Source organism: Globicephala melas, chromosome 19 (genome assembly GCF_963455315.2).
Source record: "Globicephala melas chromosome 19, mGloMel1.2, whole genome shotgun sequence".
In the NCBI taxonomy this organism is placed as follows: domain Eukaryota; kingdom Metazoa; phylum Chordata; class Mammalia; order Artiodactyla; family Delphinidae; genus Globicephala; species Globicephala melas.
Genome location: NC_083332.1, coordinates 55,598,811 through 55,623,250, shown reverse-complemented (window position 1 = coordinate 55,623,250; position 24,440 = coordinate 55,598,811). Strand labels below are relative to the sequence as shown.

Genomic DNA, 24,440 nt, shown 5'->3' with positions numbered 1-24,440 from the left:
CCTTGAATTTTTCTAAAAAGCTTGTAAATGGGGGATTCTTTTTCTGAAAACTTTCATGGATTTTAGTAAAATTATTCCAAAGTCACAGCAGCATGTGATTACTTAGAGACGACAGTGGATTGGCATAAACGGCCATCTTTTCCCGGGAAGTATGGAGTCCACGAGTGCCTGCCGTGACTTCACGAGCTGTGGCTTTTGTGTCCTTGTCATCAGGCTCTACCTTGGTGGGTTTACAGTGTCCCTGGGGCCTGGAGATGCCCCCCTAATTGTCCAATGTCCATTTGCCAGGTTCCTGTCTACACTGTGGCCCTGAACCTGCCCTCCCATCAGTTTACCTGCCACTTGGAGCAGAAAACAATGACTTCATGCTGACAGTGGTCATTTCTGTCTGCAATCACGTGGGTGACAGACAGCAGACCCAGGCAGCAGTTAAGGTGGCTGGCAGCCACTGTTTCTCTACTAAGACAACTTCTTGACTTGTCTAAACCTCAACAAAAGGGTGGCCGGGTTGAAGGGAGCCAAGGGTATGACCAGATGAGTGGTTGATTCATTCATTCCTTCAACATGTATTTACAGAGCACCTACTATGTGCCCGGTCCTGGGGATATAGCCGTGGACAAAGGAGATGTGGTCTCTACCTTTGTAGATCTTATGACTAGTGGCCAGTATAGGGGAAGGGCCTGGGGGACTTGGGGTGGGGGACCTGAGGGAGATGGCGGCAGAAGGATCCAGAGGTGAGTTAGGCCAAGTGCCTTCAGAGTCCAGAAGAAGGAGGACCCAGATCAGCCAACAGGTCTATAAGGCAGAGGCTGGATAAAATCTCAAGTGAACTTCAAGGGTCAGAAGCGTGCTGGAGTGGAAGGGCCTGAGAGCACGATGAGGAGGGCAGTGAGGGGAGAAGTAATGACCTGCCTGAGACTTGCTTTTGGTGGCCGTTGGCTGCTGGCACAAGTGGGTCCCCTGCCCTCCAGCCTCGGAAGAGCCCCCATGCCAGGCGCCAAGCCGTCCAGCGCTGCTCTGCTTCACCACGTGCAGGCCAGGAACTTCAGGCTCCAGGTTCTGGAACAAGAACCGATGGGATGAGACCCTCCTGCTCTGAGCATGTCTCTGGTCTCCCGTTAGGCCGCACGTGGAGGCACCCGTGTGGAGGATGCGGCATTTCAGGCCACAGTGTGGGACAATGTCACCGCCACTCTGTAGGGCGGGCATGGCCCTGAGCAGATCTTCCAGCTGGCCAGGTCTGTGTCATCCGTGCTGGACCAGCAGTGCCAAGGGCCGGGCTCCGGGCAGCCGCTGAGAGAGGACGCCAGCAAAAGGTGCTCCCGATGGACTCCTTTGTCCCTTTGCTGGGGCCCTGGGGTCTGTATGCAGCCATTCGGGGTGGGCAGTGGGGTCCACGGACCTGTGGAGAAGTCTTTGGTGCCTCCCGAGCTGTTGATGTCACCTCCCTCTTCTGGTCCTTTCAGTGAGTGACACAGGATGAAGGAAGGCTGCTTTCTCTGCTCAGCCTCACGGAGCCACAGGTTTCTAGGGCGGGAGGGAATGTAGAGGGTACCACTCCAGTCTCTTCCTACTAAAGAGGATGAAACCGAGGCCCAGAGGAGAAAAGTGACCCCATCTTGGTCATACGGTTAATGGTTTGATGTTGTCCCAGCTCTGTCATTTACCATCTCTATTGACACAGGCCTGAATCTCTCTAAGCCTCAGTTTCCCCACCTGGAAAACAGGGACAATAACAGTATTTTCCTCATAAGGTTGTGGTGAATGTTAAGAATTACATTCACTGTAGCTGTGGGTCAAATCATATGAAACTGCCAACATTCAACCAGTTTCAATCCACAAAAATGGCCATTCCATGTGCTACAACCTAGCATTAGAAACAACTCTGGCAAAAGGTATGATTACTTCCACTCCCAGTGTGTGCTCCCAGGCATGCTACCTGCGTGCACCACACACAGCATCACACCTGCTGGGCACGGAGGACAGAAGACAGGCTCCTCTGGTTCCTGAAGGATTTGCCTGAAAGTCCTCAGCACGGTGCCGAGGATGTGAGCAGCTTTCCCGGGTCCACATTTCCAGTAGGTGGTGAAGACAGGAGCAAACCCAGGTTCGCTCTTCCCCTGCCCACCTCCAGCCCTCTCACCGCAGCCCCTTCCTTCACCTAGTTCCCTCACTCCCACCCCCAGCACACCCCACCTGGCTCTCATTCACCCCGAGCATAACTTACAGCAAACTTCCCTTTGGATGCCCTGGGGTCCTAAGCACACAGACTGCACAGCCTGACACAAGGTCTTCTCATGAAACACCAGAGTCCTGCCGGGAGACAGACGTCAAGCTCTAACTGGGCAATGGAGAAGATTTTAAGAAGGGCTCTGTTGAGAAAACCGGGGGCAAGGTTTCAGAAACAAACGACAGAGAACACAGGCCCCCAGGGGCTCACCTTGAAGTGACCAGTATCCTCAAGGGGCAGCTACGTGTGGAGGGGGCTCCCCGGTAGGACCGGTGGCTTTGAAGGATGAGGCAGGCAACCCCGGCAGGGAGGGCGCCGGGAGCAAAGCTTCCAGCTCTCTCTCCTCCTGCCCTCTCGTCTCCCGCTGAGTGAATCCACGAGCCAGAGGCTCAGCAGCCAGTGACATCTCCACGAAAGCAGCCTCCAGGATGGCGACCAAGGATGGGGAAGAGCTGCAGAGGCAAACATGAGATTATCCATTACCTGACTTTCCTTCCAGAACGTTCTGACAGGAGTCCCTTCATAGACAGGGCTATTCTTTCCTCCATCCAAGCCACGCCCTGAATGGAAGCCTGGCTGCACCCTGAGCTGTTGGCAGACATGCTCAAACTCTGCAGCTGCTGTGAAAGACTGTTAAGACGGTTAGAAGAGTGAGTTGTGAGTAGCAAGCAGGACGGGAGGGTAAGAGGGATTACTCACCTCTATCTGTGCTCTTCCAGATTGTTGCCATGAGCCATGTCTGGCTACGTACATTTAAATTAAAATGACTTTTAATGAAATAAAGTTAAAAATTCAGTTCTCTGGTTGCACTAGCCACATTTCAAGGGCTTAATATGTAGTCACATTTGGCAAGTGGCTATGTTACTGACAAAACAGGAACAGAACATCTCTATAAATGCAGAAAGTTCGATGGGGTGGTGTTAAAATTATATTCTTAGGTTTTTCTCTGCCTCAGCCAAAGCCAGCCCCTCTCATTAGGGCTTTGCGGCTTAGAAAGCATGCTCCCCGGAAGCCGCAGGAGGTCTGGCTTAAGGCTGGAGTTCAGGGATGGCTGGAGGGATCCTTGTCCCCATTGCCCCAAAGGCACACAGGGACCCAAGTCTGCAACAAGACCCCCCATCCATACTGGGCCAACAAAGTAATCCAATTTCTGAATTTCATGCCATTTTAGTCACAGTGAGACCCTGAGACACCATTTGTTTTTAAATAATGCCAGGTTTTACAGATTTTTTTTTTTTTTGGCCGTGCCATGTGGCACATGGGATCTTAGTTCCCTGACCAGGGATCGAACTCAGGCCCTTGGCAGTGAGAGTGCAGAGTCCTAACCACTGGACTGCCAGGGAATTCCCCAGATACTACAGATTTGATTTCAAGATTTGCAGAAAGCTTGAGACATCCTGTATTAGTTTCCTCCTGCTGCTATAACAAATAACCATTAACTTTATGACTTAAAACAACACATATTTATTATCTTACATTTCTGGAGGTCAGAAGTTTGAAATGAGTCTCACTGGGCTAAAACCAAAGCGGTGGCGGGGCTGTGAACTGTCTGGAAGCTCTAGAGGAGAATCCACCCATTGGCTTTTCCAGCTTCTAGAAGCTGCTCACATTTCCTGCTCCATTTTCAACACCAGCATCTTCAAATCCTGACCCTCTCCCTCTGTCCCTCTCTCCCCATCTCCATCTCCCTCTCCCTCTCCACCACCTCTGCCTCCATCATCACATCTTCTCTGACTCTGACCCTCCTACCTCCCTCTAGTAAAGACCCCTGTGATTACATTGGTCCCAACTGGTTAATACAGGATACTCTCCCCATTTCAGAATCCTTAACTTAATCAAATCTCCAAAGCGATTCTGCCGAAGTGCCTTTGGCCATGTGAGTAACATATCCATAGATTTCAGGGATTAGGATGTAGCTATCTTTGGGAGGCTATGATTCTGCCCACCACACATCCTAGGAGACAAGAAGAAGTCTACCGGCTTTGGAAAACCCCACATGAGCCTGGTCACTTTCTCAGACCCCAAATCTTTCTGAAACAGCTTCATCAAGCCACTGGAATTACATTTCCTCTCCCCACCTTCCTATGTCTATGCCAAGGTCAGAGAGCACATCCTGTGTCTGCGGGGTCACTGCCTGTGGTCAGCACCACCTTGGGGGACATCCAGAAGGTGCAGGAGCTGGCCGAGGCACTGAAAGAGGTGATCCGCCACAGTGAGGAGCTCACGCCCTTGGCCCAGGTGAGTAGTTCCCACCCGCTGAGCCAGGCAATAGGACGTGCACCTCTGCGGTGGGTGGCTGACAACAAACCCCAACCCAGGTCGCAGGTCCCTCAGTCACAGGGCCTCCAAGACTTCTGCCTTCTTGTTCCCAAGGGTCCCACATGGGCGATGCCAAGGGAGGGAAGGTGCCCCTCTCACAGCCCTGTGTCTCCCTCTGCTTGTGTGCTCACACACCTCACTCCCCCACCAGCCGGTGCACACCTGAATCTAACTAATCATTGGGTGGTCAAGGGTGTGTCCAGATGCTGCTGCTGACCCGACCATGTCCCCCACTTGAGTGCACTGTGATGTCCAGCTGCCAGCTCTTGCCTTTCTTTGCCTGGGGGCCTTCTCTGACCTCCCCTCCAGAGTCCATTCTGCCTGCCCACATGGCAGGTTGGACATATCAGGGGGTCAATGCAGTTCTCAGTGACTAATGGGCTGGGGTACAGATACCCCGGCTCCCCTGCTCCTCTTGGTGGAGACCTCCCAAGTAGGACTGAGCCCCAGGTAAGTGGCTTGATCACACCCCCTGGACTGGCTTCCTACCCTTCTCTGTCTCACTTCCCCATTCTGCTTCCAGCGTTTCCTGGGATTATCTCCAAATAAATGACTGGTTGTTCAAATTCTTGCCTTAGGGCCTGCTTCTTGGAGAACTCAAATTGAATCACCACGTTCCCAACGCTGTGGCAGACAAATGTCAATAAAGAAGCCTAAGCGGTAAAGGGGACAGCTGTCTTGGCTCTGCCCCACCCACTCTGTCAGGAGGTTGTCCCCCTCACATTCCTGGTCCTGGAGCCTGCTATGTTGACCTTTATTTCTGGGACCCTGATCACCCTAATATCATACTTCCCACTTTACATATCCATTTGCTCATGCATCCCTTCTATGCACATACATCTATACACGTACATATACATCCGTCTCTCCACCCTTCCACTCATTTATCCACACATTAATTTTTTCGTTCATTCAATAAGTGCTTCCCCGATGCCTAGTATATGCCAGGTACCATGCAACTCATTGAAAATTCATCAGCAAATCACATAGACATGGCCTCTGCCTTCATGGCACTTTTAGACAACTGGGCCCGCCAGTTACTAAACCGTTTCACAAATACACATATAATTACAAAATCGGAGTAAGTGCTATGTCCATCCATCCAGCCAGCCAGCCATCCAGCCAGCCATCCAGCCGGCCGGCTATCTCAAGTCAGTGAATGTTTACTGAATGCCTACTCTGTGCTGGGCATTGTGCAAGGCACTCTGGGAAAGATCCAGAGATGCATGTAGCTAGTGTCCTGAAGGAACTTAGCACATGATAGGGAAGAGACACCTGGCCTCAAGTCAGCGACACAGGCAGCTTGTGTGATGGGCCCAGCCCAGATTTTCCCTGGCTTGAGCCCCCATCTTGCTCCCCTCCACTGCAGCGCTGGTCCCTGGAATGGCCCAGAGGCTGATCTAACCCAGGCAGGGGCGCATGCTGTTCTTTCTCCTCCTTGGGGTGAACCCAGCAGGAGGCCAGCCGGGCTCTGCAGCATGCCAGTGAGGCCCTGTTGGCAGTGAGTGCCGAGGCCCATCCTGAGGACCAGAGGCACCAGGAGGCCACCGGAGACCTGGTTCCAGGCTGTGTGCAGCGTGCTGGAAGCTTCCCTGAGGGACAGACCAGAAGAGCCTGCAGGGGCCAATGGCAGCCAGGTAGGTGTCCCAGCCCAGACACAGACGTCACGCTTACCGCGTGCCCAGCTCATACCAGCACTTCTAGGTGGATCTTTCTCCACATCTTGCAGATGAGGAAACTGAGGCACTGAGGTTAAAGTCCCTTCTAGGAGCTAAAAGAAAGGCTCCAGAGACTAGAGCTTCTGGGAGGCAGTGTGGTACAGCAGGCCAAGTGCAGCCTTCAAAAGAGGCAGCCTGAGTTTGAACCCTGACCTTGTCACTCACAAGCCTTGTGACGTGGGCCAGTGACACAACTTCCTGCAGCCTCATCTCCTCATCTGTAGTAGGTGGACAAGCTCTGCCTCATCCTGGAGAGGCCACCCGTTGGAGAGATCGTAGGCTCACCTTTGCAAGTTTGAATCCAACTCCTGGTTCATTTAGCCAAGGATACAGAACATCTTTAGAAGAGAGGCAGCCCCCAGAGTAAGAAGAGCTGCAGCACAGCCTCATGCGGCCGCAGCCCCCAGGACATCATCATGACGGAGCCACAGAACCCATTACCTGCTGCTCCACAGCCCTTTACCATGCGGAGCCATCACTGCATTCAAGAAGAACTCACACACACATTCTCGCACGTGGTCACACAAACACACTCAAACATATATCCACACACTCACACACACCTACGAACACTAACACTCATACACACCTTCAATCACACACACACATTCACACACACTTCTAGGCACTCATTTATGCTCACATACATCGGGAAGCACACACTCCAGCACACACTCACACACATGCACATTTACACTCCTATCTTCACACAGGGCCACACAGTCACACAAACACACAGACTCTCATATATGGTTGCAGTCACACACAAAACCACATACGCACATTCATTCATGCTCAGATACTTATACTCCCACACCCTCAAACCACATTCACTCAGACACACATTCACACACTTACACTCACACACACACATTCACACCCAGTCCCCCTCAACACACACATAACACTCACATTCACGCACGTACGGTCGCACACCCATCAGACATAACGCATGCACACACGCGCAGCCTGCGCACTGATAGGAACTCTGCACAGACGTCCAGCCCTCCTGCTCCCCACGCCTGCCTTGGCTTCAGCGACGCCACATCTTCACCCAAGGGCTTGGGTTGCATGGCGACTGGAGTCTGAGCCCGGGTGACCCCGTGCAATGGCTCTGCCTGTGACTTTCCATTTCCCCACGAATAAGACCTGGGCTGTGGGCAGATGTCAGGGTCCAATGGAGCAGCACGGACAGGCGCACAGTGAGCCCTGCCGTGATCCCGGCACTTCCCCCTATCAGTGCGTGGCCACCGCAAGTCATCACTCTCTCTGTGCCTCTGTCTCCCCCTCTGCCAAGCAGGGGAGGTAAAGCACCTGCTGGCAGAGCCTGGAATCTTCTAAGTGCTCACTCTTGGCTCCCTACAGCGCCTGGTGCCCAGGAAGGGGCCTTCCATCATGGTCTCCGCCTTGCTCCTCTGCCAGTCCCTGCCAAAGGGCTCACTAGCCTGGTGGCAGTAACCAGAGGTGGTATACGGACACCGGTCCACAGCAGTGTCCCCTGCTTCCTTTTCCAGACAGCCATAGTGCCCCAGCTGCTAGGAGCTGTGGGGCACATGCAGGCCGCCGTCCTGCCAGGTGGGGACTGCCCGGGGGCCTTCCAGCCATGCTGGCCGCCCCCTCCATCTCCGTGTACACAAACAGGTAACCAGCTACACTGTGGCATCCCCTGACCTGGCTCATGCCACACCCACATCCCAAGACCCTGTGACAGGCAGAGCCCAGGAGACCTGCCTGGCAGTGGGGGAAGTGATGGGACCTAGAGTGGAAAGGGCTTTTCACCAAGAGAAGGTCCCCGTGTTGGGTGTTTGTGCAGCACAGGAAGGGACGTGGTGAGCACCACGCCAGTGTCAGAGCCACACATGTGTCCCGAGAGACGGGTCATGTTGGGCTGTGCGGGTGAGGGAGCAGAATGAAGGGGACTAGCCCACTTTTAACCTCACCCAGAGTGTGTCTGGCAAGCCTGCTGCTCCGTGGACCTGAGGGGATTCCGGACGCACTTGCCTTGGGAGTTTCTCCGTGGAGCTCCTGCCTACCACTCACTGAGCCCTCCTCTAGTACCTGGGGATGCCCTCCCCCTTCCATCCCTCCTCCTGACAGTTGTGGGCTGGACGACGCTGCAGGCACCGCTGAGACCCCCGGCTCCGAGCACCCTCCCTTGGCTCCTCCTGCCAGGGGTGCTCTCCTGGATCCCAGGGGCAGTTTCCCAGAGCAGCATCCGGATCAGCACTAGGGTCTGAAACCAGATCCCCAGCCTACTCGGATGGGATGAGGTCAAAGGCCAGTAAAGATGGCTTTATGGGAGCCCATGACATCAGAGGTCAAGTAGGTAGGGGAGATAAGTCTGGGGAAATGTCTACAGCCAAGCTCATTTATTCATTCAACAAAATACGTATTGACCACCATCATGAGGCAGGCGCTGCTCTAGGCACTGGGGTGCCACAGTAGGCAAACCTGGCCACAGCCCTGTCCTCAGGGAGCCGCCAGCCCAGAGTGGAGACATTGGCTGCCTTCTATGCTGCTCCTACTGATGTAAATACGCAGAACTATCTACAGGGATCACAAAAGAGCCGCCCACTCTGGTGCTAAAGCCGGGATCCCTGTAGAGCAAGAGGTGGGCAGATCTTCCTCTGACTCTGACCTTCTCCCCTCTCTCCTGGCACCTCTGTTCTCACCTTGTGGAAAGAATACAGCCCCGGAGTTAGCGAGGCTCCCCTGTGCACGTTGCTGCTGCCAGCTCTGCGACCTTCACCCTGCCTGCTGCCCCCTCCCTTGGCTCCATGGAGGATGGTAGGGTGCCTGTGGACATAAGGGTAACAACGGAAGGAATCTCCCTGGGAACAGCCCTTTAGAGTTTGCAAAGCACCTGCACATATATTTGCTCATTTATGTTGATAACAACCCTGTCAATTATGGAATTATTATGCCCATTTTACAGGTGAGGTTCAGTGACTTGCCTGAGGCCACAAGCAAAGTGGCAGGCCTCTGACTCCCCAGTCCATCCTCTTTCTACTGTGCTGTGGAATTTCTCCAGCAGCCCTGGTTTAGTTAGTCATTGGAAATTAAGCTCTTCAGACTTTGTTCCATAGCTAGGAAACAGTAAACTCAGGGCTCTTTCCATTCCCAAATTAGGGCACATCTGACTCTCTGCTCCTTGAGCCTCAGAGAAAGCAGACAAACTTCTTTCTCTTAGAGACTTGCTGGCTTTGCAGGAAGAAAGGCTCAGACTGTTTATAGCCCAGTAACTGCTCAGCTGTAACAAGTCCGATTGGGTCTCTAGGCCCAGCTTTCTGAAGCCACAATCCTGAAGGGAAGACACATACCAGGACAGACAGCAGCAGCTAAAGGCGGGGGGCCCTCCCAGTCACCCCACAGGGCAAGAGCCACTTGTCCATCCCATCTTAGGAAACCTCATCCTTCACACAGGGAACTAGTCACCTTCGGGCCTTCGGGGCCCTTGGCTGACACTCTTTGTTCCTGGTTTCAGATGAAGAGTTTCCCAAAGAACCCATTCCCAGCACGAAGTCACTTCGATGTCAGTGGAACTGTTGGTGGCCTCCCTCTGACCAGCCCTAGTGGACAGCTCATCCCTGTGAAGAATCTGTCGGAGGGTATCAAGGTAGACTCGGGGTGCTCTCAGAAGTCAGGAGGTGCTTCTGTCTTCTTTTTCAACTTGGTTGGGACCAAAAGTTCGTCGGTTATGGGAAAAAAGAAAAAGATTAAAGAAGAGAATCATTAAAAATGATCTTTATCCTCCCTTAAGCATTGTATTTTAACGTAAAACTATAAATGTACATCATCAATCTTAAGGTGTACAACTGAAAGTTTCTTTAAATCTGTTGATTGGAATTTTAATCATCTTCACTACATAAATCATCCCCTGAACATGGTTAGATGTTCTTTAAAGTGAATAAAAAATGTAGGCACACTGGTACGAGTTCAGATTCTTTTGAGATTTTAATGACTTTTTTTCTAATCTTCTACAGTTTTCTCATCAGTGACTAATTCAATAACAATTTTTCCCCACTCATCTTTATTGAGTCTTCTCAAAGCCTTCAACTTAAGTTTTTATGCAAATAGTTCTTTTACACTCCTACTTTGTTAACTTATCACTCTATGAGAGCTATCATCGAAACAGACCCTTACAATCACAAGTACGATGGACGTTAGCAGGTGTGGGATCAGACACAGCTGTCTATTGTTGAGCATACAGCCTGACAGGTAGGAGGGGCTGCCAGGATTACTAGAGAGATGTTGTAGGTTGGGTTCCCTGGAAGCCGGCACTGAGAAGGTGTTTGTGGTGCAAGATGCTTGCTAGAGATCAATGCTTGTGGCGAGTGAAGAAAGAAAACAGGATTGGACAGAAGTCAGACTACAATCCGGACTCCACAGAGGCTCAGTCAACCCAGAGGGGGCTCTGCAGCAAGTAGCAGCCACCAGGGCTCTAGCAATCGTGTTTGCTATCTTCTGTATGTTATGATGTTTTGATACCTTAGAAACCTTGCTGGTGGGGAGAGACTGCCCCTCCCGGGGCCAGCCAGTTCTCAGAGAGAGCAAGGGCTCTGCCAGGGCACACCTTTCACGTGAACGCCAACCAGTCCTGAGTCTATACCCCAACCACCCCCTTTATCTCACTCACACACCAGGCCAATATTCAAGCTCTGCCCCAAATCATCCCAGGGCCAGGTACCAACTAGAGACCAGCCCTATAGCCAAAGTCTGCTGGAATTATTCAGACTGGCCAATCCTAAGCTGTTTTCTATGCCCTGTCTTGCCTTTCCTGTGGAAACCCCAATAAAGCTGTGGACTACGCTTTCCCCCTTGCCTGCTCCTGCATCCTGACCGAGTGCTTCCCTTGTGGCCCTGCGTGGCATGGCAGGTCCTCCGCTTCTAGGGAATATAAGTAATAAATTCTTCAGGGCAGACCCTAAAGGAGCTGAGAGCTGGAGCCTGTCTGCTGACCATACTCCCTGTGACTGGGTAGGAGGTCCTTCCTAGAAGGGAGAGCTGGGTGGCATATTCCTGTGTCTACCGTAGAGGGCCACCAGGAGCAAATAAAAAGTGCATGGTGGGCATTAATCAGTCTGTTTTTAAAAGGGGATGGAGGGCATCAGTTAAGCTGGAGAGCTGATTAAATGGACAGTGGTTGTGAGAAATTCTAATGTAACAGTAAAAGCAGAGGAGTAGCAGCAACTAATTGGTGAGCGCTACTGTGTATCTGGCACCTGACTCAGTATTTTGTATATGATGACATTCTGAATAGTCTCCGTGAGTCTATGTATTCTACTGATGACAAGAAGCTGAGGCTCAGGAATTCCCTGGCGGTCCAGTGGTTAGGACTCCGTGTTTTCACTGCTGAGGGCTTGGGTTCGATCCCTGGTCGGGGAACTAAGATCCCATAAGTCGTGCAGTGAGGCCAAAAAAAAAGAGGAAAAAAGAAAAAGAAAAGGAACTGATACTCAAAGTGGTCTGTTAATTGGTCAGAGGTCCCAGAGTTAATACAGGGCAGAGTCAAGATCAAACAGAGGTCTCTGTGCCTCTGCGGCCTGTGCTCCTAACTTAATCTTACTTGTTCCACTCTTTGATCGACACCACCACTAGTTCATATGCCATCCTTGTGCACTTTCTGTGCAGATGCAGCCCCAAGCTGGGGTGAACAGCTCGATGAGTACTGGCTGAATAAACGTCCCCAAGCTATCCACATCCTCATCCCTGAGCCGTGAATACATCACCTGACGTAGCAAAAGGGGACTTTGCAGATGTGATTCAAGTTAAAGATCCTGAAATATAGAGATGATCCTGGGTTATCTGGGTGAGCCCAGTGTCATCAAGAGGTCCTTTTAAGAGGCAGGCGGAGGGGGAGTTGACTCCAGAAAAGTAAAAGGTGATTTGATGACAGAAGCAAGAGGTTGGGTGATGCAAGCAGGGGCCATAAGCCAAAGGACTGCAGGCATCTCCAGAAGCTGGAATAGGCAAAGAAGGGGATTCTCCCCTGGAGCCTCCAGAAGGAACTAGCCCTGCCAACTGCAGCCCTGTGAGACTGGTTTTGGGCTTCTGGCATCCAGAACTATAAGAGAATAAATTTGTGTTGTTTCAAGCCATCAGGTTTGTGGTCATTTGTCACGGCAGCCCCCGGAAACTAGTGGAAAGAGCAGAGCGCAGGGTGGATTTCGGGTCCCCAGGGGCTCACCCTGCCCAGCAGCCCTGACGCTCACTGGCATTCCTGTCCTGGCACACCCTTGATTTGACTGTTTCTGATGACAGATCCTGCTGCCTCAGCTTTCAGAAGGACACAGCGAGCCAACTGTGTTGAACCTGACCAGACCTGAAGCTCTGTGGGTGAACCTGACTTCAGGGGGTGTGGCTTTGGGGATCCAGCTGCACTGGAGACCTGACATCCCACTCATGCTCAGCCTGGGCTACGGCTACCACCCCAGCGTGACCAGCGACGACGCCCAAGCTCACCTCCTGCCAACGGCTGTTCCAGGTAGTCCCACCACTGGGTCAGTTTCTTGAGCTGCTTCCTGGGGGTTGTGACCAGCTTAAAACTTGAGAATCAGGGCCATAGGGAAAAAGAAAAACAGGAAAACACTTGCTACATTCAGTGCTTATTTCTGTTGGTGGTGTTATTACTATTACTAGGTGATATTAGGTGAACACTTGCCCTGAAGAAGCTGACAAGCACTCACAGAACTGAACTCATTACAATCCTCATAATAGCCCTTAGGGATGAAGAAGAATAAAATTTCTACTTTTCAGATAAAAACAGAGAGGTTAAGTAACTGGCCCAAAGTCACACAGTCAAGAAGGGACAGAGTCAGAATTTGAGCCCTGGTCAGTCTGACTTGGCAGCTGTGCTCAGCACCCTGACTTGGGAGTGCCTCTTCTTCCATGCTCCTGGTCTCAGGAGGGGAGGGTACTCCTAGGACATCGGGGCAGCCATCAGGATCAGATTCCCTGCCAAGGCATCTTGGTGCCCCTCTCCCGTCATGTTAGTCCAGTTTCCATGAGGCTTCAGACTGATCCGGACCCCCGCTTCCTGAAGATGGGCTGTCCACATGGATCCTGAGCCCAGAGGACCTGCATTTTGGAGAAGGCATCTACTATCTGACTGTGATCCCCCAGTCTGACCTGGAGCCGGCCCCCGGCAGGGACTTCACAGTTGGCATCACCACCTTCCTGTCCCATTGTGTGTTCTGGGATGAGGTCCAGGGGACTTGGGACAACTCCAGGTGCCAGGTAAGGAAAGGGAAGCAAATAAGAAGGTGGTAGAGCTGAGACTCAAACCCAGGTCTGTCCCCAGAGCAAAAGCTCTAAGCGACGTGACGCACTGCTTCTCCAGAGCTCACAGAGCCCTTGGAGGCATGGGGCCCTATTAATTGCAATCAGATCCCTGTCTCAGGGCAGCTCAGCTCTGCCTCCAAGGACCCAAGCCCATGACACTGTCCTGGTGACAGACATTGGCTTTGAGGCCATCAAAAGTCATCCCTGAGGTATCAGTGTCCCCCTTCCTTGTTCCATGCCTTTGCATATGCTGCTGTCTCCCCCAGGACACCTTTCTTCCCTATCCCGCCTGGAAAACTCCGATTCACCCTTCGATCGCCTAATCCAATGCCACCTTCTTTGGGTGGCAGATGTTTTCAGTCTCCCTCTGTTGGACTTCCATACCCTCCCCAAGAACAGCAACCTCCACATCTAGTTGAAATTTGTCACACACCTGTCTCCATCCCCTACACCATATACCTTCTTTCATTCATTCTACAAATATTCACCAGGTGCAAGGCCAACTGATAGGGATACAATGATGAGAAAAACCAGTGAGCTTTCAGTCTAGCAGAGGACACAGACAAGAAGCAAATGGCACATATGTCCAATGACAACAGTCATAAGTAGTGTAAGAAGCCAGGTCCCAGCAGAGCCACAGAAGGGGACTTAAAGCCAAGCTCCTTCCGGGTTTGTTTCTGCTGCATCTTTGGCTTCCTTGTCAACTCCTGCTTCCAGCTGCCACACATAGGGAGCCCCCCTCAAAGTGCCAAGAAGAGACGAAGGCACGTTGAGATGTCCAAGAGACAGTGGGTCCCCCACACCTGAAGCACAGGTCTTTGTACCTCGTGAACGAGACCCTGGGTGTGTTGCAACCTTTTAGAGTCCTCGCTACCAAAAGCTTGTCTGATCCCCACGTTGCTGGCAGAATACCCGCTGCAGCCTGCCTTCCAAGGCCGGGGCTCAGAACAGGATGGTGCAGGGGCTGGCGGCACTGGCTCTGCCATCAGACAGACTTGGGTCCAATCCCACGTCACCAGTACTTGCAAGGTGACCTTGGACAAGGCACCCCACCTCTCTGAACTTTCCCATCTGCAAATGGGGACAAAGGATGGCTGCCACTTACCACAGGGTGGGACCTGGACGAGGTTAGGGGTATAAAGTACTTAATGTGGTGCCTGGCACATAGGAGGTGCTCCACAGATTAAAGTGATTGCTGTGTTAGACACTCTGAGCATAGAGAAGACAAAACTATATAAAATGGAAATCAAGGAAAACAATGGACATAGGCTTCAGCATGCGGTTGGGTTGAGGGGGAGCATGGGGACGGATTGGGGGAGGACCACTTAGCTAAACGTAACTTATTGGAAAGTTCCTAGCTTTTGAGTGGAGTCATGGGTTCCCAGGTGCTTATTATGTTATTAAGAATATACAGCTACTAATGCACACATACACGAATGTGGGGTGTACAAAAGAATGTGGGAGCTTCCCTGGTGGCGCAGTGGTTGAGAGTCCGCCTGCCGATGCAGGGGACACGGGTTCGTGCCCTGGTCCGGGAGGATCCCACATGCCGCAGAGCGGCTGGGCCCCGTGAGCCATGGCCGCTGAGCCTGCGCGTCCGGAGCCTGTGCTCCGCAACGGGAGAGGCCACAACAGTGAGAGGCCCGCATACCGCAAAAAAAAAAAAAAAAAAGAATGTGGGAGCTGTGTTATAGTGCCAAAATTATATTAACCCAATATTGTGTACCTGATGCTCATTATATAGATGTTGATACAGAGATCTCAATACAGAGATCATTGAGGAGCCATAAATAAGTGAATGGGGAAAAACAATAAGTAAATGCGATCACTAAGTTTGGATGGAAAACCACCACTGTATTCTCAAAATAACTAAAGAAAGTTCCAAATCTGTAAACTGCAGACCTTATCAGGGGGGAAATGCAGAATTATTGCAAGGTGTTTGAGAACTGCATTCTTATTTGTACATTTTTCTCGAAGGATACTAAAGGTGAAACTACTGTCACGAGGGGATCTCATGAAAATTTTCCGGTCTTTCCAGATTAATTTATGGTTTTCAAAAGGACTCTCATGCTGGAAAAGACAGGGAAAGCCACTGTCCTCCAAGTCTTTGTGAAAACCCAGGAGGGCAAAGATGTTAGGCATAAATCAGGTCTGGTCCCTGGGCTCCCAGTGCTGAGATGGTCTTGTCACTGGTACTTGCTTGGGGTTCTTCTCTGAACTAGCCCCACCCCTCCTGGGTGTGCCAAGGGTTCCTGTAAGACCCACAGCTGTATGCCAAATGCTGAGCAGGATTGGGAAACGGTGAGCAAACATGGAACTAAGACCCATGTGAAATCTGTCAATAAAGCAGTTGACGCCATAGCTGTTGGAGGGCTCGGCCTCTCTCCGTGGCTCATTCAAGGTAAAAGAATTACCTGCGGGGATGTTTGGGCTGCTGCGGGCTCTTCCTCACCAGGTGCTGGGCACAGAACTTTCCGCATGCCAGTATTTTCTGTTGCCTCCTACCTTACCACCTCGTTGTGGACCCTGGAATGAAAAGGTAGTGCTGGGTTGTGGGTTTGAATTAAATCTTTACCCACCAAATGGCCCTGGGTGGATTGCAGGCTGGCTGGGGGCTTTAGCGAAGGACTGCCCCTAAGTTCAGAGTATGAATTAAGAGCCGGATGGGGGCCCTGCCCTGCCTCATCCCTGTCTCCTCCTTCCCCCAACCGCACTCCCCACACCGCCAGGGACCTCGTGCCCAAGTTCCATCTACACACCCCGTTTCCCCACATTTTGCCACCCTTGTGCCCAGGGATGGCCACAGCAGTAGCCAGTCCTCCACAGAAGGACGACCCTGAGGAATGGGTCCGGGCAGGCCCTGTAACAGGGAATTCTGAGGTCCAGGTCCCCAAACCACCGTCTAAAAGTGGGCGTGCCAGGGCCAGGACTAGGTGAGGCAAGTGAGGCATCCAGAGTGCAAAATTTAAGCGGGGGATCTTTCTTGGGGTCACCTAGGACCTCGCCCTAGTCCTGGATGAGTGGTATGTGCTGTGGTGGGCATGCCCCGCCCCGCCCCCGACTCCTCATCCTGTGCGGAAGGGCGCAGCCTGAGGACGGCTACACTGGGACTCTTCAAAGCATGAGCCCAGGACGGGGGCGCCGCAGGTGCCTCGATCTAAGGTGGGTAAAATTTAGAGCATTTTTTCCTGGTGCTGAGACACCAGCTTAGTATTTAAATATCTGTCCTTCCCTTTTGCTTGCATGGTTCCCCCAACCTCCGTCTTTTTTTTTTTTTGCTCTTCAGTGTAAGATGACCAACTGTCCCAGTTTGCCTGGGACTAAGGGGGCTTTCAGTGTGAGAAGCAGGAAAGTCTCTGGCAAACTGAGATGAGTTGGTCACCCTGAATGTCCTCTCAGCACCTTGCCCATCGCCTGGCCTGGAAGGAGCACCCGACAAATAGCTGTCCAGTGAATGAGCACCCGGTGGGAGAACGCAGTGTAAGGACGCACACCAAATGTGTGATGACGGCTGCTTTTGGAGGCTGGTGGACAGAAGGGACTTCAATTTTACCCGTGATACTTCTTACCTAAAAAAGGCAAAGCAGACTGGCAAGACGGACACAGTTGCTCACTGAGGACGACAGGTGCAAAGATGCTTATTATAGACATTATTCTCTGCATTTGAAAATTAATTCTTAACTAAATAAAAAAGCCCAAAGGAATCCCGGAGCTGGTCTCCCAGCAGCCTCCCCAGCCCCTCCCCAGGACAGTGTCCCCCCCACAGTTCTCCCCACTTGAGCTCGGGCGGGTGGGGATGTGCTCCCTGAATATCCCTACCAGGGCCTCTCTGGGGTTGCCGGGGGCCACGGACCACCCGCTCCCACATACACCGCCTCTGCAACCACCTCACCTTCTGTGGAAGCACGCTCCTGGTCATGCCCAATGCCGTGGACGTCCGCCAGACCGCTGAGCTCTTTGCCATCTTCGCGGACAGCCCTGTGGTCGTGACCACCATAGGCTGCCTCTGTGTGGCCTACGTGCTGGTGGTGATCTGGGTGAGGAGGAAGGACGCTCAGGATCAGGCCAAGGTGAGGCTGCACAGTCCCCAGCAGCAGGAGGGAGGACAGGAGTGTCCCCTTGCAGGGGCTCCAGGGGATGGAGCCCAGGTGGGGAGCTGAGGGGCCAGCTGCAAATCCAGGCCTTGACCCCTGGAGTCATCTCAGGTAAGCTGGCCCCTCAGCCTCTTGACCAGTAAAATGTCCTTGTTCATCAAAGTATCAGGAGCAGTATGAAACTGACCTCTTATTGAGAATTTACTATGTGCCAGGTACTACCCCCACTTAATGCTCACGATAGCCCCAAGGAGAAGGTACTGTGCTGAGAGTCCCCAAGACCCTCGAGTTCAGTGATTTGCTAGGACTCACAGAACTTAAAAAAGCCACTATCCTTACGATTATGGTTTATTATAATAAACCATAAATAAATAAATAAATCCTTACGATTATGGTTTATTATAGTGAAAATGGTGCAAATTAAAATCAGCAAAGGAAAGGGTCCAGGAGGGATCAGGCAAGAGCTTCTAATATTCCTCTCCCAGTGGAGTCCTAGGGACAGATGAATTCTCCTAGCAACGACGTGTGACAGCACATGTGAAGCACAGCCAACCAGGAAAGCTCCCCTGAGCCTTGGTGCCCACGGTGTTCTTGGGAGTAAGTCCCATAGGTATGGAGCCTGCATGACTGACTTCAGTTAGTCTCCAGCAACCACTGCTCCCCATGCCTGCCTAGGTCAGACTGACAGAGCGTGGCCCAAAGCCCTCACCACAGATCACATCGTTAGCACATACTGCCTGGGGTGGCCCAAGGCCCCACATAGTCAGACACTCTTATCATGCAGGCTATTTCAAGGACTTAGAGGTTATCTTCCATGAGCTGGCCAAAACCGGTCCATGCTTTGGAATGTGTGGGGTTTGGATAACCCAAGCCTGCTGAATTCACCCTTTACTGCATAGCACCTCTATCATTTTACAGAGGAGGCAAGTTGAGGAGCGGAGAGGGCAATTAACTAGTCCAAAGCCACCTCCCTCCCAGGGGCCAGAATTCGAACCCAGATCTGCCCGACAATAAGTCAGGTCTGAGGATAGAAACGAGATCAAACTATAACCATTTGTGCAACCAATTGTGACAACAAAGTTCTGATTATTTTTCTGATACGTGCATCACATCTGACACATAGTAGCCTTCAACAAACATTCATGAGTGACTGGGCGCACAAATGAATACAAGGATGCATTGTCACAAAGCTCTGAAACCTTCAACATTCCCTACCGCCCCTATACACAGCAATACTTCTCAGCGTGTTAGGATGGTATGAAACTTAAAAAGGTAATAGTTGCCCTATTTATCCTGCTGTCTTTGATCTGCCCAAGGGATTTAACATTAATACGTTAAGTCCCTCAGCTTTAGGTTCATTCCTGGGAAGCAGACTCTGAGATGGAGTTAAGTATGCAGGTTGTTTACCAGGGAGTGCCTGGGATCAGCCCCTGGGCAGGGAGGGAAGGAGGCAGGATGGGCAGGGGGAGAAGTCAAGCTGGGATGCAGCCCACTGACAGCTGGGGGACCCCTTGGGGAGCTCTAGAACTGTCCTGAGTTGGGTTGAGAAGCCCAGGTCTTGATCTTGGGCAATGCATCAATCTGTTCTTAGATATCGGCCTCTCCAGGATGGGGCATGACCTTGACAGAGGCGACTCTTGCATTCCTGGCTACACCACCTGGGCAACTGGGAAAACAGCCCTCCATTGACAGGAGATCTGGGCAGCTCATCACAGAGCGCTCTGCAGCTCTGACCAACTCCTGCTATTTATTTTCTGCGAAAACAACTTAACATTCATTCCTTCTAAATTCCCTTAGAGGCACAATCTGGTTACCAAGGTTATGAGAAATTATTTATGAACAGAGTTTGCATTCATCAGCTCAAGCATCAAACATTCTCAGCTTAATACCAAGCTCATTTCCAATTTGACTACTTTGGGTGATATTTAATAATGAACGTATTTTTTTATTTTAAAAGTTTTGGTTTTCACTTAAAACCCTGCTGTTGTAAAGAACACCTGATAGAATGAATCAATAGCATACATAGTTTTGCTTTCCCCCTTTAATTGCCATGAATGCCCAACTCACTCTTGGCTGCTGTGCTGTGGATGAACCCACCAAGCAGAGCCCTCCTAATGCCATCCTTCTGTCCCGGTGAAGGTCACAGTGCTGGAGGACAATGACGCCTTTGCCCAGTACCACTACCTGGTGACAATTTATACCGGACACCGGAGGGGGGCAGCCACTTCCTCAAAGGTACCTGACCTGCAAGACACCTCGGTTGATCAGCACGTCCCACTCAGCAAAGCACCTGCCAGTCCATTGTTGAGTTACTTTAGCCCAGTGGATTTTGTTGTAGGGTTTTTTCACTTTTGCTTTTTTTTTTTTTTTGAGAAAAGTATCCTTTTGCCAGACAAAGTAACACCCTAAGCCCCAATATTTAAAAATATAAAGGAGGAGTGGATTAAGGGAGAGTTGGGGTCTGGTACTGTACTCACTGGTCTTCTCATTTAATCCTATTAAAAAATAATTCAGACAGCTGGTTACCTGCACACAAATGTGCTCACATATGAAGAACAGTCAGTAGACTATTATCAATGAATAAAGGGGAAAACAGAATTTCTAAGAGAAAGGGGAGAAAGGAAAGAAACAAACAATGGCAACCATTTGAAAACGAGCCTTGAATTACGTTTTTTAGGAAAACTGATAAGCTGGCATCCATCTGTCCCTGAGAAGGCTGACTAGAGGTCATGAGGACGCAATTCCATTTGCTTATGAATTCTCTGAAATCCTTAAATTTAGCTGTGGAGCATACAGCAGGTGGTCTCTGTCATGTCTCAGCATCCTTGGTTAAGTCTGGCCTCACCCTATCACTCATCAGAAGGTAGCATCCCCTGCAGCAGCCTCCAAGCTTCCTTTACTGAAACTGTGCTCCATGGAACTCCACGGAACACGGTTTGAGAACCACAGGCACTGTGTGTACTATCCTGGAGAAATCTCCATTGTTTTTTTTGTTTTTGTTTTTTATTAATTAATTAATTAATTATTTTTTGGCTGAGTTGGGTCTTCGCTGCTGTGCGCGGGCTTTCTCTAGTTGCGGCAAGCGGGGGCTACTCTTCGTTGCAGTGTGAGGGCTTCTCATTGCGGTGGTTTCTCTTGTTGTGGAGCACGGGTTCTAGGCATGCGGGCTGCAGTAGTTGTGGCTTGAGGGCTCTAGAGTACAGGCTCAGTAGTTGTGGCCCACAGGCTTAGTTGCTCCACGGCATGTGGGATCTTCCCAGTCCAGGGCTTGAACCCGTGTCCCTGCATTGGCAGGCAGATTCTTAACCACTGCACCACCAGGGAAGTCCCTGTTTTTTTAAAAAATGACATTAGGCTCCATGAGAGCAGGACATGTGTCCACTTACATTTTACTGTTTATTTTTAAAATCTTATTATTTTTATTTATGTATATTTTTATTTATTTTTATTTTTTTATTTTTTTGCGGTACGCGGGCCTCTCACTGCTGTGGCCTCTCCCGTTGCGGAGCACAGGCTCCGGACGTGCAGGCCCAGCAGCCATGGCTCACGGGCCCAGCCGCTCCGCAGCATGTGGGATCCTCCCAGACCGGGACACGAACCCGCGTCCCCTGCATTGGCAGGTGGGCTCTCAACCACTGCGCCACCAGGGAAGCCCTATTTATTTTTATTTAAATTAAAAAAAAATTTTACTGCTGCATCTTAGGGCCTCAACCAGCTAACATAGAGTAAGTGCTCAGTAACTATTTGTTGAATAATTGCAGGAATCACTTTCATCCATCTAATGAAACATCCATCCCACTTCCATTTGACACTGAAGAGCTGACCTTACAGGGAAAGAAAGAATGAAAATCTGTGATCCATAGGCCATTTCTCTTCTTGAAGAGTTGCAGTCACCTTTCAATTGATACTGTCTTAGTTCGGTGCTCCTGGCACAGTGGTTCTCAATTGGTTGGCCCCCAGGGACAGCTAGCAATGCTGGAAGTGGTTTTGGTTGTCACAACTTGGGAGAGGAAGAGATGCTACTGACACCTAGCGAGTAGAGGCCAGGGATGGTGCTAAACATCCTGCAGCACACAGGACAGCCCCAGAGCAAGGAATTATCTGACTGAGAAAGTCTACAGTGGAGACTCTGCTGTAGAAGCCGACTCTGAAACAAGGATTCAAGCACAGGTAGTTGATTTGAGAGGGGATCCCAGGACACCACATACAGGAGTGGGAAGCCAGGTAGGGAAGGGAAGGAACAAATAAGGGGCGCATAATCAACCCCATTACCCCCGTGGGCAACTGCAGCCCAATCCCACTGGGGAACTCTGGAAAACAGTAAGGAACGTGGGCCTCAAAGTCATCCCAGCTGAGGACTAAGTGAACTGGGTTATTTATCCACCAATCCCCCCAGGCATTGGTGGAAAATGGCTTGCAGGGGCCATCAGTTCTCTGCTACCTTCAACCTGCTGCTCTAACAGCCAAAGAAACCCCCAGGGAAAGAGGCACAGCTGCTGGCAGTTGGACGTGGGAACCCCACCGTGGTGAGGCTGAGTGATGGATGTCAGTGGAGCATAGGTGTCATCTGCTGTAGTTGGTTTTGGCTCAGGAAATCAGGCATGGCCACCAGCCATCACCAGGATGGCTTCAGAAAAATACAGATTCCTGAGCCCTGTGCCCAGTGTTCTTGGTAGGTCTGGAGTGGGGCCTGGGAATATGTATTTTCAAAGTAGTGGGCCGTCATTCATTCCTGTCTCAGAGCCGGGAACTCTGGGAGGCACTGAGAATATAATCGCTAGGGAGAAAAACCAGTTCTTGCCCTACGGCCCTTTCAAATAAATATTCGAGAAGTCTGAAAAGGTCATCAGGAAGCATTTTATGAGTATAACTCATCTCCAGGATGTGAATGCTGATAGTGTCACCCCAAAATCTTCACACAACTGAAAAATAACTCTGGCAGGTCCAAGATGGGAGGAGAGGAGGTGAAAAGGCCATGCTTTGTTGGGTTTCATTGGTTTTTCAACACATCCAGTGAAACACGGGGCTCAGTTACCACGTGGAGCTGGCCACTACTGGTCTCTGGATTTCAGGTGACTGTCACCCTATATGGCCTGGATGGAGAGAGTGAGCCCCACCACCTGTCAGACCCCGACATCCCGGGTTTTGAGTGAGGAGGAGTGGATGTGTTCTTACTCTCCACCCTGTTTCCCCTGGGGGAGCTGAGGGGCCTGCGGCTATGGCATGACAACTCAGGGGACCAGCCATCCTGGTGAGTCAGGGGTGGGTAAACCACAAGCACCTACTAAGTGCCACGACCAAGGCTGGGCATTGTGCATTTGCTGCTTTGCTGGTCCTCACGAGCCTCTGTAAGACACATAGAATGGATCCCCATTTCACAGATGAGGAAACCAAGGGTCAGAGAGGCCCACCAGTCCACAGGCCACACAATGCTAGTCCCTCCCTTGACACATCTGCAGCATCAACCTGTCATTTAGCCCTCCGTTTTCCCATCTGTAAAATGGGATAGATGCCTATTGCAAAGACAAACCCTGCCCAATACGAGGAAAGTAGATGAGACATTGGGCTGATTCTCCAGTAGGAGACCTAAGAACAGCTCTTCTGCAGAGCACTAAGTTAGGTCTTCCTGTGCTTTTCTCACTGGATGCTCACAGTGACCCTCTGCAACAAGCACTGTTATTATCCTTGTTTTATAGTTGGGAAAATCTAAGCTCGGGAAAGATAACTGACCTGCCCAGGTCACACAGCTGGCAAGCTCAGAGCCAAGACTCCTTCCCACTGTCTGAGGCCAAAACTAGTGACCCAGATGGGTGGTCTCCAGCCTGAACACTCATCGGTGGCTGGCAGCTTTAGGAAAACACAGCATTTAGACCACTGTCTTTGACTCACTTAAGACGAAAACACTAATACATTAATGCTTTAAGATCCTCAGCTGCAGGGCTGGTTCCTGGGAAGCGGCTCTGAGATGGAGTTGAATATGGAGGCTGTTTATCCAAGGAGTGCCTGGGATCAGCCCCTGGGCAGGGAGGGGAGGAGGTAGGATGGGCAGAAGGAGAAGAGCTTTGATGCAGCCCACAGACAGCTCAGCTGACCACACAGGGGGCTCTGGAGCTGTCCTGAGCTGGGCTGAGATGCCTGGGTTTTGATCACACCCAGGTTCTATACCCAAAGGTCACAGGGGATGTCAGCCTCCCCAGGAGGCTGTGTGACCTCAACAGAGGTAGCTCTTGCATGCCTGATGGGACTATCCTTCCTGAAAGGAGAAAGTGCATGTCAAGAGCTTCTTAGCACAGTCCCCAATGTGCAGTAAATGCTCAATAAAGAGTGCCTCTTGTTATCATTACTCTTATTTCCCTGTAAAGCAACTGCTGCTGGATCTGACCTCCCAGCAGAGGCAAGATGATTTCATTTCTTCCTGGGCCTCAAAGATCTAAATCAGGTTAGATGATCGCCACGAAGTGCTGAATGGACGGTAGGCTCATTCTCTGGATGGAAGCCCACAGGAGGACCAAGTTTCGTGTGCTCAAGCCTGCACCTCCCTATACACACGACAACCTGGCCTTCCTCACTTGTAAAGCCCGGCGACCCTGGGCTTGCTGCCCTGCATGAGGGTTCACAGTTTCAGAATGCACATTCTTGCAGCATATCTGTGAAAACCTGGCAGCCTCCAAGCTGGCGGTCTACACTAGCTGAACTCCCCACATGAGGCCAAATTCACCCACTGATTGGGGCATTTTGATCAAGTCACCAAGAGCAATGAAGAAAAATATAAAGTCTCTTTCCAAGAGTTCTCGTTCT

General features: G+C 51.1%; 1 protein-coding gene across 1 annotated transcript in view; it reads left to right on the top strand.

Annotated features, from left to right (window-relative positions):
- The window catches only part of LOC115857025 (polycystin-1-like protein 2), an 85,715-nt gene that overhangs the window by 37,787 nt on the left and 23,488 nt on the right, over window positions 1-24,440 (top strand). Inside the window, 14 exon segments of the mRNA XM_070044123.1 lie at window positions 289-434; window positions 1,123-1,316; window positions 4,336-4,468; window positions 6,003-6,107; window positions 6,109-6,190; window positions 7,786-7,844; window positions 7,847-7,908; window positions 8,951-9,077; window positions 9,752-9,883; window positions 12,529-12,751; window positions 13,310-13,505; window positions 17,390-17,631; window positions 19,789-19,877; window positions 22,715-22,893. Of these exon segments, the coding sequence (XP_069900224.1) occupies window positions 289-434; window positions 1,123-1,316; window positions 4,336-4,468; window positions 6,003-6,107; window positions 6,109-6,190; window positions 7,786-7,844; window positions 7,847-7,908; window positions 8,951-9,077; window positions 9,752-9,883; window positions 12,529-12,751; window positions 13,310-13,505; window positions 17,390-17,631; window positions 19,789-19,877; window positions 22,715-22,893 (1,969 nt within the window).